The sequence below is a fragment of the Macrobrachium nipponense genome, chromosome 25, assembly GCF_015104395.2.
Source record: "Macrobrachium nipponense isolate FS-2020 chromosome 25, ASM1510439v2, whole genome shotgun sequence".
NCBI classification, from domain to species: Eukaryota; Metazoa; Arthropoda; class Malacostraca; order Decapoda; family Palaemonidae; genus Macrobrachium; species Macrobrachium nipponense.
The window spans coordinates 68,560,761-68,576,662 of NC_087214.1; the positions used below are offsets into that span (position 1 = coordinate 68,560,761).

General features: G+C 37.5%; 2 protein-coding genes across 11 annotated transcripts in view; one reads left to right on the top strand and one right to left on the bottom strand.

The window, feature by feature from the left end:
* LOC135199505 (THO complex subunit 2-like) overlaps positions 1-15,902 on the bottom strand; it is a 608,436-nt gene that overhangs the window by 332,728 nt on the left and 259,806 nt on the right. The gene's annotated exons all lie outside the window — the stretch shown is intronic.
* Positions 5,528-15,902, top strand: part of LOC135198938 (uncharacterized) — a 13,487-nt gene continuing 3,112 nt past the window's right edge. Inside the window, exons 1-4 of the mRNA XM_064226857.1 lie at positions 5,528-5,731; positions 14,094-14,247; positions 14,598-14,710; positions 15,871-15,896. Coding sequence (XP_064082927.1) covers positions 5,705-5,731; positions 14,094-14,247; positions 14,598-14,710; positions 15,871-15,896 — 320 coding nt within the window. The 5' untranslated portion in view covers positions 5,528-5,704. The remainder of the gene's footprint in view (positions 5,732-14,093; positions 14,248-14,597; positions 14,711-15,870; positions 15,897-15,902) is intronic.

The window sequence follows — 15,902 nt, forward strand, 5'->3', positions numbered from 1 at the left end:
AACACCAACAGTTGAAACTGGGGATACGAATATAGAAAGTAACACTAAGACAACAAAGGTTTATTTACAAGCTTACTGACATAGGTAAATGTAGAATGGTATCTCCTATTTACATAAAAAGATAGAATCTTACACTGCATGAACTGGGGGAACAGTGAGGCAATTCAAATACTTGCTAGTCAATTTGGCAATTCGAAGAGATGGCTTCATAAAAGTAGAGCGGCAATTGCAGACGTCCTCTTGACTCCGTATTGCAGAAAATAGTCTACTTGTAAGGAAGGAACTCCCCAAAAACCTCTAGCAGGACCTTTTCTTCTCTGAAGTCTGCTCGACGTCGAGATAACACGGTCGACAACTCCTGAAGACGACTAGATCAGTATCCAACTAACTCTCGAGCAACTTTTCTTCTGATCCTTCGTCGGTTCCTTCGTCTCTAGTCTCTCACAGATAATCTCTGCTGCTGCTGATCTCTCACTGATAATCTGATTAGTGGCTCTTACTGAGGATATCTCTCTGTGACTAACTGGAGTCTCTCTTTTACGATCTCCCCTTTCTCCTGCTACGACCGTTGTATTTATACGGCACTCTGGGGGCGGAGCCTACGGCGAACTTCACAGACTCCAGGGATTTCTAGAACTTCTTAGATGAATCTAGACGAGGTATTGCATCAGAAATCGCGGTGTTTCTCACGTCCCGACGAGTTCCACAGCACTCCTGCCGATTCTAGAACCATCATGAGAACAGGCACCTCCAACACAATGCGCTAACGCCTCCTTGCTGCCGAACTTCTCGAATATGCATTCTCCTTTCCTTTACCTTTCTTTGCTAGGAAGTAATTACCATCACACGCCCCCCCAAAAGAGAAACAAAATGAAATCAACTGATTTTATTTTTTTTTCTAAAGAGAAGCAAGAATTAAACTGTGGGGAAACAATTCTGCATAAAGCTTTAATCCAGTTAAACACTCACGCTTCCCCACTCACACACTCACTCGTGCGATAACAGAAAACGGTCATTAGGCTACTCATTCTGAAAAAACTAAAGAGGCTATCTGCTATAACATTATCCTTCTCTCTTACTATTTCCGTTTTCTGAACTCTGCTCAAAACTTTGAAAGACTAAGACACCTCTTGCGTCTTTCTCAAAACTAACTTCTCTTTCTGGGACACAATTACCAAGGGCACGGGCGGCGGCCATGGCACGGGCGTTCTTTATAATTCTGAAGCAAATTCACATTCATTGCCTTTGCTCTACTCTTACCCACATTAATTCTATAATGTATACTTCCCCTTTCCTCTAACACTGAAAAAGGACCTTCGAACTTATAAGGTAAAAAGGGACTTTCTCTTGAGACTAGTACTAAAACTTTATCTCTTACACACAAACTTCTCTCTTTTGCTCTAAGATCAAGTTTCCCTTTAATTTCCCCTTGACTTCCATTCGGGTTTTCTTTCGCTAAGTGCCAAGCGCTTCCATTCTCCTCCGCTAGCTGCCAAACATCTCTTAGATTGTTTTTATAATACTCAAGATTAGTTATGCAATCATCTCTACCCTTACTTCTAGGCAAAGGTCCGAACATATTTATAAATACATTCTCAAAAGGTTCGCCTACTGAAAGAATATTACACAACGGAGCTCTGGGAATTACTTGAATCGGTTTCCCGGCAATTTGATATTCATGACAGCTTAAAGCATACCTCTTCACATCATTTTTCATCTTAGGCCAAAAGTACGCCCTACTAATACACTTGAAAGTTTTATTTACTCCTAAATGTCCTTGCTCATCGTGTGCTAACTTCAAAACTAGCTCACGCAGCTTCCTAGGAACCACTGATTGTTCGGTGATTTCTCCCTTACTAACTGACTTCGGTCAAACGTAACGATGCAAAACTTCGTCCTTTAAACAAAAAGTTTCCTTACACACATCATCGAGATCATCATCCAGCTCACACTCAAAATTTCGGGTTAGTATCTCATCCTCTCTCTGCAACTTGACTAGCTCATCCTTATCCAAAACGTTAGAGCCTAATTCATCACCGTAACTAGGACAAGATACAGGTACATTTACAATGTTACTCTCGACAGCTACGCCTTCCCTTTGGCTATCACCGTCAATGATAGAGTTAGGTCTCTCAGCCACACTCATGCCAAGATCAACCTTTCTACCTCTATCACACTCGTTCGAATCCACGAACTTACTCACGTTCGAATCCACGAACTTACTCACGTTCGAATCCACAAACTCACTCTCGTTCGAATCCACGAACAAATTATGACCGTAGTCTATATCTGTATCTAAACCCGACCTAGTTACTACCATTTCAGGCACCGGAATATTCCTCACAACAGAATTTACATTCTTGGATAAAGCTAAGTCATTACCGACAATAATGTCAACGCCTTCGACGGGCAAACTGTCCACAACTGCAAGTTTCACTTCTCCTGACACTACCTGACTTTCTAAATTCAACTTCAACAAAGGACAAAGAACACAAGTGTTAGGAAATCCACCTAACATGACTTTCTCTTTCATATAGATTTCTGCTCTGTTCGGCACACTCTCTTTCCGAATCAGTGAGACAGCAGCGCCTGTGTCTCGAATCAAGACTACTTCTCTCGAATCTACTCCTCCAAGAGAGGAAACTACACCTTCTGACAGAAATTCACCAAAAATTTTCCTAGTTTCTCTCATCACATCATTCCTACTTGACGAAAGGTTAACTAGAGACACTGGTTTCTTACCGTCCTTCCTTTCTACTGCACAATTTCTCGCTAAATGCCCTTTCCCATTACATCGGAAACAAGTTCATTCTGAGCCACTAGATGCCAGTTTACTCTTACAAACCTTAGACGTATGACCACGTTTTCCACATGTATAACAGGAATAGTCACTTTTACTCGCATTGCTATTACTAGGACTGAAACCTTTACTGTTCTGTACTCTACCAGACGAAGGATCATTTCGTTTCTTACTAACACTCAAATTATGAGTTAGACTATATTCGTCAGCTAACCTAGTTGCACCTGCAAAAGATACTTCTCGCCTATCCTCTATATAAAGTTTAATCTCAGAGGATACGTTATATTTGAAGTTTTCTAACAACACTAAGTTCTTCAAACTATCACAATCCTCAACCTTAGCAGAAGTTAACTAATAAAAAAACAGCCTATCTAACTTCTTACCGTATTCTACATACGTAATATTTTCATCCTTTCTTAAATTTCTAAATTTCTTACGGTACGCCTCCAGTACTAGCCTGTACGCGCTAAGAACAGTTTCTTTCACGATATCGTAATTATCACATTCCTCCTTAGACATGCAACTATACACAGTAAGTGCCCTACCACTCAAAACTGACTACAAATATAAAGTCCACGTTTCTTTAGGAGAACCTACTCGTTCCATTAACTACTCAAAACACATGAAATATGTCGTAACATCTTCCTCATCAAACTTTGGTACTAATTTTAGCACTGCACTCATACCCAACGTATCAGCTCCGTTTTCGTTCTTGCCTGACTGACTATTACGAGTACTTTCCCTTAACCAAGCAATTTCCAACTCATGCATACACTCTTTCTCTCTCTCTTCCTGCTCATGCATACATACCTTTTCTGTTTCTTCCTGCTGCATTACCAACATTTCTTTCTCTTGCTGCATTTTCATTGCTTCTCTCGCTCGCTGCACTTCCCTCTCAGCTGCTCTTTCCTCTCTCTCAGCCGCTCTTTCCTCTCTCTCAGCCGCTCTCTCATCTCTCTCATACTTTTCTCTTTCTTTCTTCTCAACATACTCACGGAGATCATTCCCCTCTAGACCTAGGAGCTTGCCTGACTCGATAAACTCTTTCACCATCTCACTCATTCTGGTTCTTTCTATATTCTCCCTGTTTCAAGCTGTTAAAGTGTTGATAGCCTAAGCAAGGTCTCCACAATTTTACGGTGTCGAAATATTCTGGCCAAAGGTCACCACAAATGTTACGGCCTCTGAGAGAGGTCCGCTTCAGCTTCGATATGAAATAATAAAAAAAAAAATATTTCAACACCAACAGTTGAAACTGGGGATACGAATATAGAAAGAAACACTAACACAACAAATGTTTATTTACAAGCTTACTAACATAGGTAAATGCAGAATGGTATCTCTGCATGAACTGGGGGAGCAGTGAGGCAATTCAAATACTTGCTAGTCAATTTGGCAATTCGAAGAGATGGCTTCATAAAAGTAGAGCGGCAATTGCAGACGTCCTCTTGACTCCGTATTGCAGAAAATAGTCTACTTGTAAGGAAGGAACTCCCCAAAAACCTCTAGCAGGACCTTTTCTTCTCTGAAGTCTGCTCGACGTCGAGATAACACGGTCGACAACTCCTGAAGACGACTAGATCAGTATCCAACTAACTCTCGAGCAACTTTTCTTCTGATCCTTCGTCGGTTCCTTCGTCTCTAGTCTCTCACAGATAATCTCTGCTGCTGCTGATCTCTCACTGATAATCTGATCTGTGGCTCTTACTGAGGATATCTCTCTGTGACTAACTGGAGTCTCTCTTTTACGATCTCTCCTTTCTCCTGCTACGACCGTTGTATTTATACGGCACTCTGGGGGCGGAGCCTACGGAGAACTTCACAGACTCCAGACTCCAGGGATTTGTAGAACTTCTTAGATGAAGCTAGACGAGGTATTGCATCAGAAATCGCGGCGTTTTTCACGTCCCGACGATCCACAACACTCCTGCCGATTCTAGAACCATCATGATAACAGGCACCTCCAAAACAATGCGCTAACGCCTCCTTGCTGCCGAACTTTTCGAAAATGCATTCTCCTTTCCTTTATCTTTCTTTGCTAGGAAGTAATTACCATCACAATATATTATATACTTATATGATTGAAAATAATGTATGAGACTGTATTTTTCAAAATCGAAAATAGTGTAAAAAATAGTTATAAAAACAGCTTCGACCATTTGGACAACGTTCCTCAATTTAGGATTAATCCTGATTTACATTATTGTGGCCATTAACTCATTATTTCCGGTCACGGTATAGTGATGCACCATATACATACACACACACACACACACACACACACACACATATATATATATATAATATATATATATATATATATATATATATATATGTGTGTGTGTGTGTGTGTGTGTGTGTGTGTGTTCAGTAAAGGGAATGAAAAGAGTTGCAGCTAGGGGAAGAAGGGACGCTGCAAACAAAAATAACAAAAAAAAAATTAAGTAAAGCCTACAGTGCACCGCATAAGGTACACTGGGGACACTACCCCACTAAGGGGCGCAAAGCAAATGTACCTCTCGAACATAGGCGGACTGAGTGACCACTATTGTTGTTCCCCAAAAAAGGAAAAATGCTGATTTTCGAATCGCCTCTGAAAAAGGACAATGGAAGTGCCTCGTCACTAGGTCCATTGTCACCATTGTCTTCGTCGAAGGATGGCTGCCCTCTCTGGGCATAAAACTCAGCGGCTTGTGTGTACCCATCGTTATTCCAAGAGAGGCCAAGACTCTGGGATCATACCTTGAAGGGGTGTGTCCCTTCTCCCCCGTGTCCGTTTAATCCTTTCTGGCCAACCTTGCACTCATCCGTTCATTCCCTCTTCCCTTCATCTCAAGACTTCAATTTCTTCTCTCAAGGTTTTTTTTTTTTTTTTATATCGAAGTGAAACAAACAAACCACAAAATGGGATACTGGAATACCGAGATCAAGGTGAGTACTGAGAGTCGCCATCATTTTTGGGTTTTCAGTTTATGAATCTCTCGAAGTTTTCACAACCAGTTTTCCTCTTATATGAAGATCATACTGCATTGGGTTCACAGTTTTTTATTGATTGATTGATATAGAGTTTAGGCTAAAGCCCAAGCACTGGGATCTATGAGGTCATTCCTCGCTGGAAAGGAAAGTGCGAGTAGGTAGGTCTGAAAGATTAGCAGGAGGAAAACTTGGCAGTTGCACTAGAAAATGAAATGTTAGGGTGGATAGCGAGATGTAAGAAAGAGAACATGAAGGGAGGTACAATAAAAGCAATGAAAGGGGGTTGCAGTTAGGGACCAAAGGGACGCTGGAAAGAACCTTTAATAATGCTTACAGTGACCCGCATGAGGTACACTGATGGCAATAACCCCCCTACGGAGGCGGGGGGTGTTTCACATTTTGTGAATTTGCTTGAATATACCTGTGATGAATGAAGAAAAGAATGTCCCGTCAGATTTTATCACATAATATTTCGTTGATATCACTGTTACCAATAATCGAAATTATGACTTTTTCTTGATATATAAAAACCTGTAAGTTTTAAGGAATGACAGAAAAGCGTTCGTGAATCAAGGTTTTCTGTACATGATTTACATGACTAGTAATTTGCTGTAGTGTTTAGAATTTTCTATGCTACAAACGAAGTTTGTATTTTTCTATAAAGACAAAAAAGGGTGGCTGGAATTAAAACTGTATCTTAAACAAAGGTGACTTATTTCTCAATGGATGTGTAAGTTATATTTGTGGATGGCTTGACCAGACGAGTCAACAAAGTTTCTTTCATGAGAAAATGGGTCACGTCAGCCGCCAACGTTTCCTGCTAATGTAAAGGAAACAGTCCCAGCTTCTGTGGGTACAAATTTATAGCAGATTTAACACAGGAAATGGGCAGTTTGTCTACAAATAAATTGTGGAATTGCTGGTGATGATGGTGAAGGGAATCCTTTGGTGTTGCTCAGATAATCACAAGCATCTGCAGTAGAATAGGAAGGTTATTAGGGAAATGAGAACTTGTCAGCTCGATCAGTGACCGCAAGGCAGAGAAGTGGGAATAGTGATTGCATGAAGTGTTTGGGACCACAAGTCAAACGGATGAAGTCAAAATGTAAAGGCTTTTGAAATGGGCTCCTGCGCAGTGCGGGTATATTCAAAGGGAGTGTCAGCAGGAGAAATGTGGAGATAAGACTACCGGTTGAGATCTTTTTCATAAGAGACATGTTGGTTCACAACGTTTCGATCTGATTCGGTTAATTAAGAGGACGGAGGTTTTTAAACAAGAAGTATATGTCTAGAGGACGACCTAGCCACTATGGAGCGAAAGTGGTAATCCAGTCCAACTCAATGCCGGTCCCGAGCCCCGAGCCCGGATGAATAGGATGGGTTGGAACCAAAATGGCATCGGTCCCCCCTAATATATCTTGCCAAAAGCAAGTGGGAAAAGTGCCGCTTATGACAAAAATAGATGGACCGGGCGCACTGAAAATAGCGACCATGATTAGGAACAGAGTTGAGAAGAGAAAATAAAATAAAAATAAAAAAGTAAAGACATGCGGATATTCGTAGGCTCCGATATTTATCGTTTACCAGTTAAAGGATGAATGGTGTGTTTATATGAGATATATATATATAGATATAGATATGGATATATAGATATAGATATATATATATATATATATATATATGATATATATATATATATATATATATATAGATATATATATATATATATATATATATATATATATATATATAATATATATATATCATATATATATATATATATATATTATATATATATATATATTATATATAATATATATATTATATATAAATTATATCACTATTATAGTATATAGTTATATATATAATATAATATATATATATTAGTATTATATATATTTATATAACTATATATATGTATATATACTTGAATAATATAATATATATATATATATTTATATATATATATATATTAATATATACTATATATATATAATATCTATATATATATATGTATATAAATATATATAGTAATATATATATATATATATATATATACTATATATATATCTATTAGGGTGGGCTTGTGCCTTGTATGATAAGGCGCCCTATGAGGTAATGTTAGACTAGCGATAATTCTATACGCTAAGTCGGTTGGTATTGCACTTCCATCTTCAATGGAGTGTCTGGGGTTTTGTAGATCACTTACGAAGTCGGTATTATCTTTACGACGATGTGTTAAACTCATGGTTCGGTGAGGTTCTTGTAGAAATCACTAAGTATAAAAAATTATATATTCTTCTGAAGTTTTACATGGTGAAGATCAGATATGATTGTACAAGTCTTCTAATAACGATAGCTTGATCGCTTCTGCCAATGATGATGGCTAATCCTATTCCTCTACATGATAAAGCTTAGGTAAAGAGGTACAGGTCTTCTAATGACGATAGCTAACTCTGTTCTGCCTGTCTACCATCTCTGTTACAAGTTATGAAGGAACAGACAGTAGTTCGAACATATGAACATACATACAATGACAATAGTTTCATACGAACACACAATCAAATGAGACACGCTACAGATCACGTAGGCGGTAGTTGTCTCAAGCAGGGAGCTTGGACTAATGTTTATAAACAATTGAATGACTACAGGTGACGGCATGTCAACTTAGCCTACATACTTATTGTATACGTCATCTTTAGCGTCTCTAGTCTGATCACATTCCTGCAAGCAATCTGGTCTTTTATATATATGGACTAACATTCCATATTTTTATTATGTAAATAAACACTTACATCAGCTCGGTCAGCTACCAAAACCAACCACTGAATATTACTCAAACTTGACTTGCATTTGACTTATAGGAGTGTGATACAGACACTATGTGATATATATATATATATAAGTAAATAAAAATTCATGGTGTACATGAATTGATTCAAGTAATAAAACATAAAACAATGATATTGGTAAATAATAGTGATCACGTGATATATAATGATACAGTTTTTTCACTTCATCTCATTAAGATACATATGCTACAGAAAATACTAATGTACTCTGATAATTGCATAGAATGAAGATAACATGATAAAAACATATTTAACTGATAAAAATTTCATATATGAATGATAACATTATTAATGTTTATGCTGATTGATTCGTTGATTTTTATGCTAAATGTTATATCTCGATTCATTAATCAATATACTAACTCATATATAACTGCAGATATTGGTAAGAAAAAAGTTAACAGATTGATTATAGGCTACCTGATTTGTTTATACATATGTATATGGATTCATATAATTATGATTAATATATGTGCACTTTAAATAGATTCCTATTGCGTACACGCAAAAAATATATTTCGATTCTGTTATTTATGATCATTTATATATAGGATACATGATACTTTATATATATAGGATACATGACCGAGGTTATACTACTTCACTTTTAACTAGCGTTCGAACAACTTTTCGTCCATTACACAGTTCCAGACATCCACCTATAGCCAATGAAACGGCCTTTTTCAATGGTTAAAACAAGGGGAAAATTTGCCTGGGCGGGTCCAACGTTCTATTTTTGCGCTCATACTTATTCTCTGCATCCTAAGCTACACGATTACGTTCGCGATGAATAAAAAAAACATCCCCAGCACGAGTCCTTCGCCAGCAAAGTAGAGTTGAATATCCTTCGGGTCGTAATTGTCGGAAGTATGTCCCTTTTTGTAGTCGATTCCGACAGCCGCTGGAGCGTTCCGCATGAAAACGAGATTAACGACGAGATACGGTGTCGGTCGAAGAAGTCCATGAAATTCCTTTCACATTGTAGGCGGTTGTTACTTGACTGTAGTCGTCCGCTGCGACGAACGATTTTTTTGTGAAGTTGCGATGTAAAACTCTCGTACTGCAGGATACTGTAACCAGGTTCCATTAATCAGCCTGCAAGTGAAATTATGCTTGTCACAAGGGCAAAGTAAATTCAGACGACATCCAAATACAGGGGAGGGAAGAGAGCCATTTAGACCAGACTTAACCCACATGAATTCGCTGTACAAACTTTTTTATCCATGGCATTAACAATGAGTGAACCTACCCAGGTCTATGATGACTGTAAAAATATCCATAATTATAAAAAATAAATAGATATCAATACGAATCTCAAAGAAAATTCGATATTACTGGTAGTAAGTTACTCGACAAGAAGTGAAAACGGAGCTATTTGTAAGATTGCCAGGCAACATAAGAGTCAAAGAGAAGATTAATCATGATTCTATGTGCCCTAACAAAAGTTTCATATTCAATTTTCTCGTGCGCATCCTCTGAGGTTAATTTTTAAACTTTATTAATAGGTAGGAGATGCAACGAAAAAAAAAAAACCCACTATGTAACTAATTTCTAAATAAACTTTGGGTTTTTCAAGAAAAGTGACATTTTCCCATGAATGTGATTTACCTGGATTGTAATAAGCTAATGTTGCAAGTAAATAATCCATATCCATATCGTGATACTTCTAAATGTCTATGAGGTCAGAAAAAAATTAATTCATTTTGTGTTATAGAAATTCTATTTGCTTATTTTGTTCATTAATTTTAAAATGATTGCAAGTCCTTAACTAATTGCATTACACACACGGATAAGAATATGTTATGTGGCCTGTCATGTGACCTATGAACCACCTGTGAAGTTCATGAGCTAAGCATTCCTTTCTCCAGCAACCTGCTGCAAGCAGAGACGACACACAGATGAAGCCTGTGTAAGCAGATTATTGAGGTTAAAAGGAACAAATGCTGATACGGCAATGATGACGTCGTCACTTGGCAGGAGATTGCTCTCAGCCAGCTAAGAGTTACGTTACTTGCTGTAATAAATACGACTTTAGGATTTTTTAAATTTTTTGTTTTTTTAATACTCGACCCACATGAGAAGAATGTCTGAAAAAAAACAGTACTAAAATTGAACAATATATTAGTTTCATGTTGGAAATCTGCATAATTGTAATTATGTTAAATTAAATATTCCTTATTCAAACTATATGAAAAAGGTTTCCATACAAATTCTATATATATTATTAGCCCTGTATAAGATTCATATAGGATTATTTCATAGATAACATTTTCACTTCTAGACTTCCTGACTTTAAAATCTCTTTTATTTATTTTATTTATTTTATTTATTATTATTTTATTTATTTATTTATTTTTTTTATTATTATTTTTTTTTATTGACTACGAATATAAATCACCGGACAGACAATATGTCAGTAGGTTTTTGGATATGTGTTTGAACTTTTAGCTTATTTGTCATTACTAAAGCGTTAAGTTAGAGTTCAAATCTTTACGCATATATATTTGGATATTTAATTATCTATGGTTACGTTTTTGCTTATTGATTTTATCGTGATTCCTTTTTTATTATAATTTGTAACCCTTCCGACTTCTTACGGAGTGTATTATATTGACTCCACTTGTATCCATATTTTATTTTATTTTTTTATATTTATTTATTTATATATATTTTTTATATATATATTGATAAATTAATGGTTGGCTTGAATATGTGGAAAAGTGTTCTAGCGGCGTACCGATAAGGCTACTTGCGGCATCAATTCTATAGATACAAGATATAAATGATAAAGGTATTTAAAAACCGCGAGAACCGCTATAATCCAGTTCGGATCCAACATCACGAGTTGTAACTCGTAAGACATTGACACTTCCTATTTAATTATCAGTTATTCTACCAAACCGATTGACTCTGGGTGATAAAATATATTATTGGTTTTCTTAATGGAAAGGAATTCACACAACGTGTTAAGGAGATTATTATTGATTTACACCACCCGAGTCACAGATTATTATGTGTTGAATTCCATATTTATTGATTTAGCACTCATAAATATTCGTAACGCACTCAATTGCGGTGTTTGTTTTTAGTGCTATTTAATTCTATATAACGTGTCAAGGAACTATTAACACTAAGAAGTGTTTATTCCCTCTGTCAGACTCGTAATTCTGTTCATATTCTACGTATATTCTTTCAAGGATTGATTTGGCACAGGATAGGCCCGTAAAACTGACAGGTGTCTTAGTGTGTCCCTTGTCTTCATGACACGTGTTACAATCAATTATGTGCTTTTTATATCTGTAAGCATTGTAGGCCAGTAAAATAGTGATTTGGCTTTCTGTGACATAGTAGGGAACCCTGGATGACGGAATGCAACCAGTTTATGACGATTGGTATGAAAGAGATTATTACTAATACCTGGTCGTTAGTCATGCTGTGTTCTTCGGGTTTACCTCGTCACAGACCTACATATAATATTACATTTGATTACATTATTCTGATACACATACTTTAAATATACTTTTGCTTTAGGGTTTCTGCTCGAAGTGTTTATTGGTTTGCTTAGCCGCTGACCCTGTTTCCGTTTCGAAGTGTTTATTGTTTGGTGTTTATTGTTTGGTGTTTATTGTTTTGCTTATCGCTGTTGACACTTGCTTTGTTCAGTTTGTAACAGTTCTGCGCTCCGACCCAGATATTCAATGCTCGCGATCTCTTGGGTTAAGGAATTTTCTTGTTTGAGATACGGTTTTAACAATAGGCACGGATGTTTCTATATCTTTTAGTACCAATTAATGGTTCTTTGCTGTATGGTGCGGGATTGCGGGATAATGCGTCAGCTATGATATTTGCTTTCCCAGGTAGATATCTTATCTTGGCTCCAATAACCTGAATGATCATTTGTCACCGAGTTCCTTTTGGACTGTGATTAAAGCCTTTGAAAAACTCGGTAAAGGACTCATGTTCAAGTAAGGACTTTATCAGGATAGCCATAGATTATGAACTTAAAATGTACTAGTGAGTTAAGATACCTAGCCCTTCCTTGCTTATTACTGCATATTTACTTTCAGTAGGGCATTTACGTGAATAAAAAGCTATAGGAAAGAACTGTTTATGATATTACTGAAGTAATACCCTCTTCCACCCCAATTGGTCTGAGGCGTCTGTTGCAATAAAAAAAATTCCTTATTTAAATCAGGGATTTTTTAAATTTTTAAGTTAGGTAAGCTGCATTTTCCGCTTTTAAGATATCGAACCGCCTGTTGATGCTTTTCAGACCATAATAAATCTACGCTCTTCTTCGTAAGATCTGTTAAAGGAGCTGTCATGATTGAAGAGTTACAATATTTACATACGATTGTAATACCCACTACAGCGCAAAGTGCTGTATCCCCCTTTTACGTTAATAGGTACGGAAGTTATGAATAGCCGACACCTTACCACGGACTACTTTAAGACCTTGACTAGACACATAAAACCTAGATAACATGTTCGGTTTTAAAAAACTCACATTTAGATATTTTACTCTGAGATTATTTGTCTTTGTCTCTGTAGCACTAGCTCTACTTTATGTGAATGTACTTCTAAGGTATTAGAAAAGATTACAAGATCATCCATATAGGCATGTAGGTTATCCCCTAAAAGTCTCCAAACACTATATTGTAATTTGGGGCGCAACGTAAGCCGGAGGCATACGTAAAAATTGATAATGTCCCCTGGGGTGCTGCTGAAAACGGTGTATGAGGTACAATCACTTAGGTAATGGTATCTGGTAAAAGCATTTAAGTAAGTCCAAGTTGGTGAAAAAAAATATTTATTCTAACCTAACAGAGATAAGATGTCGTCGGTACATCGCACTGGAAACTATCGGAAGTCGTTTCCTTGTTTAAGCGACAGTAATCTGCGCAGATACGCCAAGTCCGATCTTTTATGGCATGACGTTTGAGGGAAAAATTATATGGGCTTATTTGATTTCCTAATGGCTCCTATTACTAACATTTTTCATTGAGAATCTATACGAAGGTACGTAAATAGCTTTATGTTTGTCCTTAGACCGTGTTTTGTTTTCAATGACATCCGTTTTTCTCCCAGAGATCACTCGCTAGTGGAGAAACTTCCTGGTATTCAGGTAGAAGATAAAAAAAAATTCTGCTGAATCACCTCTGCTTGAATGACTTTACGGATATTACTTTAGATAGATTATCAGAGAGATTCATCCACGACTGGTTGGGCGTGATTAAAAATTAGCAACAATAAAAAATGCGATATTTATAACTTCCGTATCCACGATATGTATACTTTTAGGGCTTTGTTCGCGGAAATCGTTATATTTCAGAGTGTCGGGAAGGATTAAAATTTCATTTCCCAGCAAAGTCTTTTTACACGCACTAAGACATTCGAGGGTGCATGCTTCATTTTTAACCTCAATGGGACAATTTATTATGAAAAAACCGTTGCTTTGGTTTCAGAGTCTGTTCTTGTGCTCACTCGTAATGCTGCATCTCCCACAACCTTCCTCGAGCTACGAGATCGAATGCCTCTCCGTTGACTTCGACTGCCGCGATATTTCGAACACCTTAGCGTCCGTCTGCTTGAGACACAACAACCACATCGACATTAGACGTTTGTACACAGAAATTATCTCTCCCTCTCTCTCTCTCTCTCGATGATAACCCTTTACCATTATTCTTTCTTGATAAGAAATTGTTCTCTCTCTCTCTCTCTCTCTCTAGATTCTAACCCTTTAGCATTATTCCTTCTTGATAAGAAATTATGTTTCTCTCTCCTTATACCTCTCTCTATTCAGATACTATTCCGTTGGCGTTATTCCTTCCTGATACTTAAGTTATCAACGAAAGAGTTCCCGAAAATTTACTTTATTCCTTGACTACAATAGAGAAACACTCTCCTGGCACTGAGCCAAGACTGACCTCCTGTAGCCATAACCTATCCGTTAAAATCTCCATTCACAGAGCGACGATCTGCTGACAACTGTACCACACATTCTGCGAAGTCCCCATCGCTCGTCCACCCAAGAGCTACCCACTTGTCCATGGCTGACGAAGAACCTCTGAAGGCATTGAAGGTAAATAGTAAATGCATTTATCGTCTTCTTCGCCCCGAACACCGCCTGACGCACCGTCTCATGTGCTTTGTCTTTCACAAATCTCCACTTCCTCCCTTCTACTATCCTCCCAAGAATAGGACGAAGTACATTTCCATGTCATTACCATCTCCCTCTCATCATTATCTCATCTCTGCATGGAACTTTCGTAACCCCCCTTATGGAATCATTTCCAACTCTGACCTGCCATCTGACTCATAATATTCTTCTTTATTTTCAAGTTGACAAAACCTCTTTTGTACGTAGAGTCTCACTGCCATTTTTTGATCAATGTCCGTAGAGCCATGCAGATCGTTCCATACTTATATAATAATGTAATCTTACTTTTGTATGCAATTGAGTCTTTTTGGTTTTCAGACCTTATTCTGCCAGCCCATTGCCTGACTTGCCTTTTTGAGCAATGAAAAATGTCCAATAGATATCTTTTCTATTGAAAGATTAATCTTAAATCTAAAATCTTTATGGAAGTATTGTTTTACGAATAAGACATTTAGAACCACCTGAACGTCCTCTGGTGCAGCGTTTCTAAACCTTTCGTTGCCTCCAAACCCCCAAATGAAATGCCCAATATGCTTCCATACCCCTTTGTTTAAGTCCACCTAAGTCCTATTTGCTGACAATATAACTTAATATACTTAGTTTATCACATACGTCAGGTATGAATTAACTAAGAATAGAACAAACAAGAAAATCCAAAGCATTTATAGTTTTTTGTAGATATTTATTTACAAAATTTCCCCATGTATACATTGACACATTCAAATCAAATATATACAAATACCCAGAGATCAAGTCCAGTACCCCTTGGACACCCCCAGCATTATAGTTCCCATAGCTCTTGGATACCCTCAGCATGCGATTCCCATTGCCCTTGGATATCATCGCATGTAGTTCCCATAGACCTTGGATAACCCCCGCATGTGGTTCCCATACCCCTTGGATACCCCGAGCATGTGGTTCCCATACCCCTTGGATACCCCGAGCATGTGGTTCCCATACCCCTTGGATACCCCGAGCATGTGGTTCCCATACCCCCTGCTCTAGTTATGCATCGCAGTGATGACCAATACGGACAGAATTCACTTCCTCTGACGAAATCGATGTTAACAACCCCTTTAAAGGTGGAGGAGGAGATTCAACACATGACGCTGAG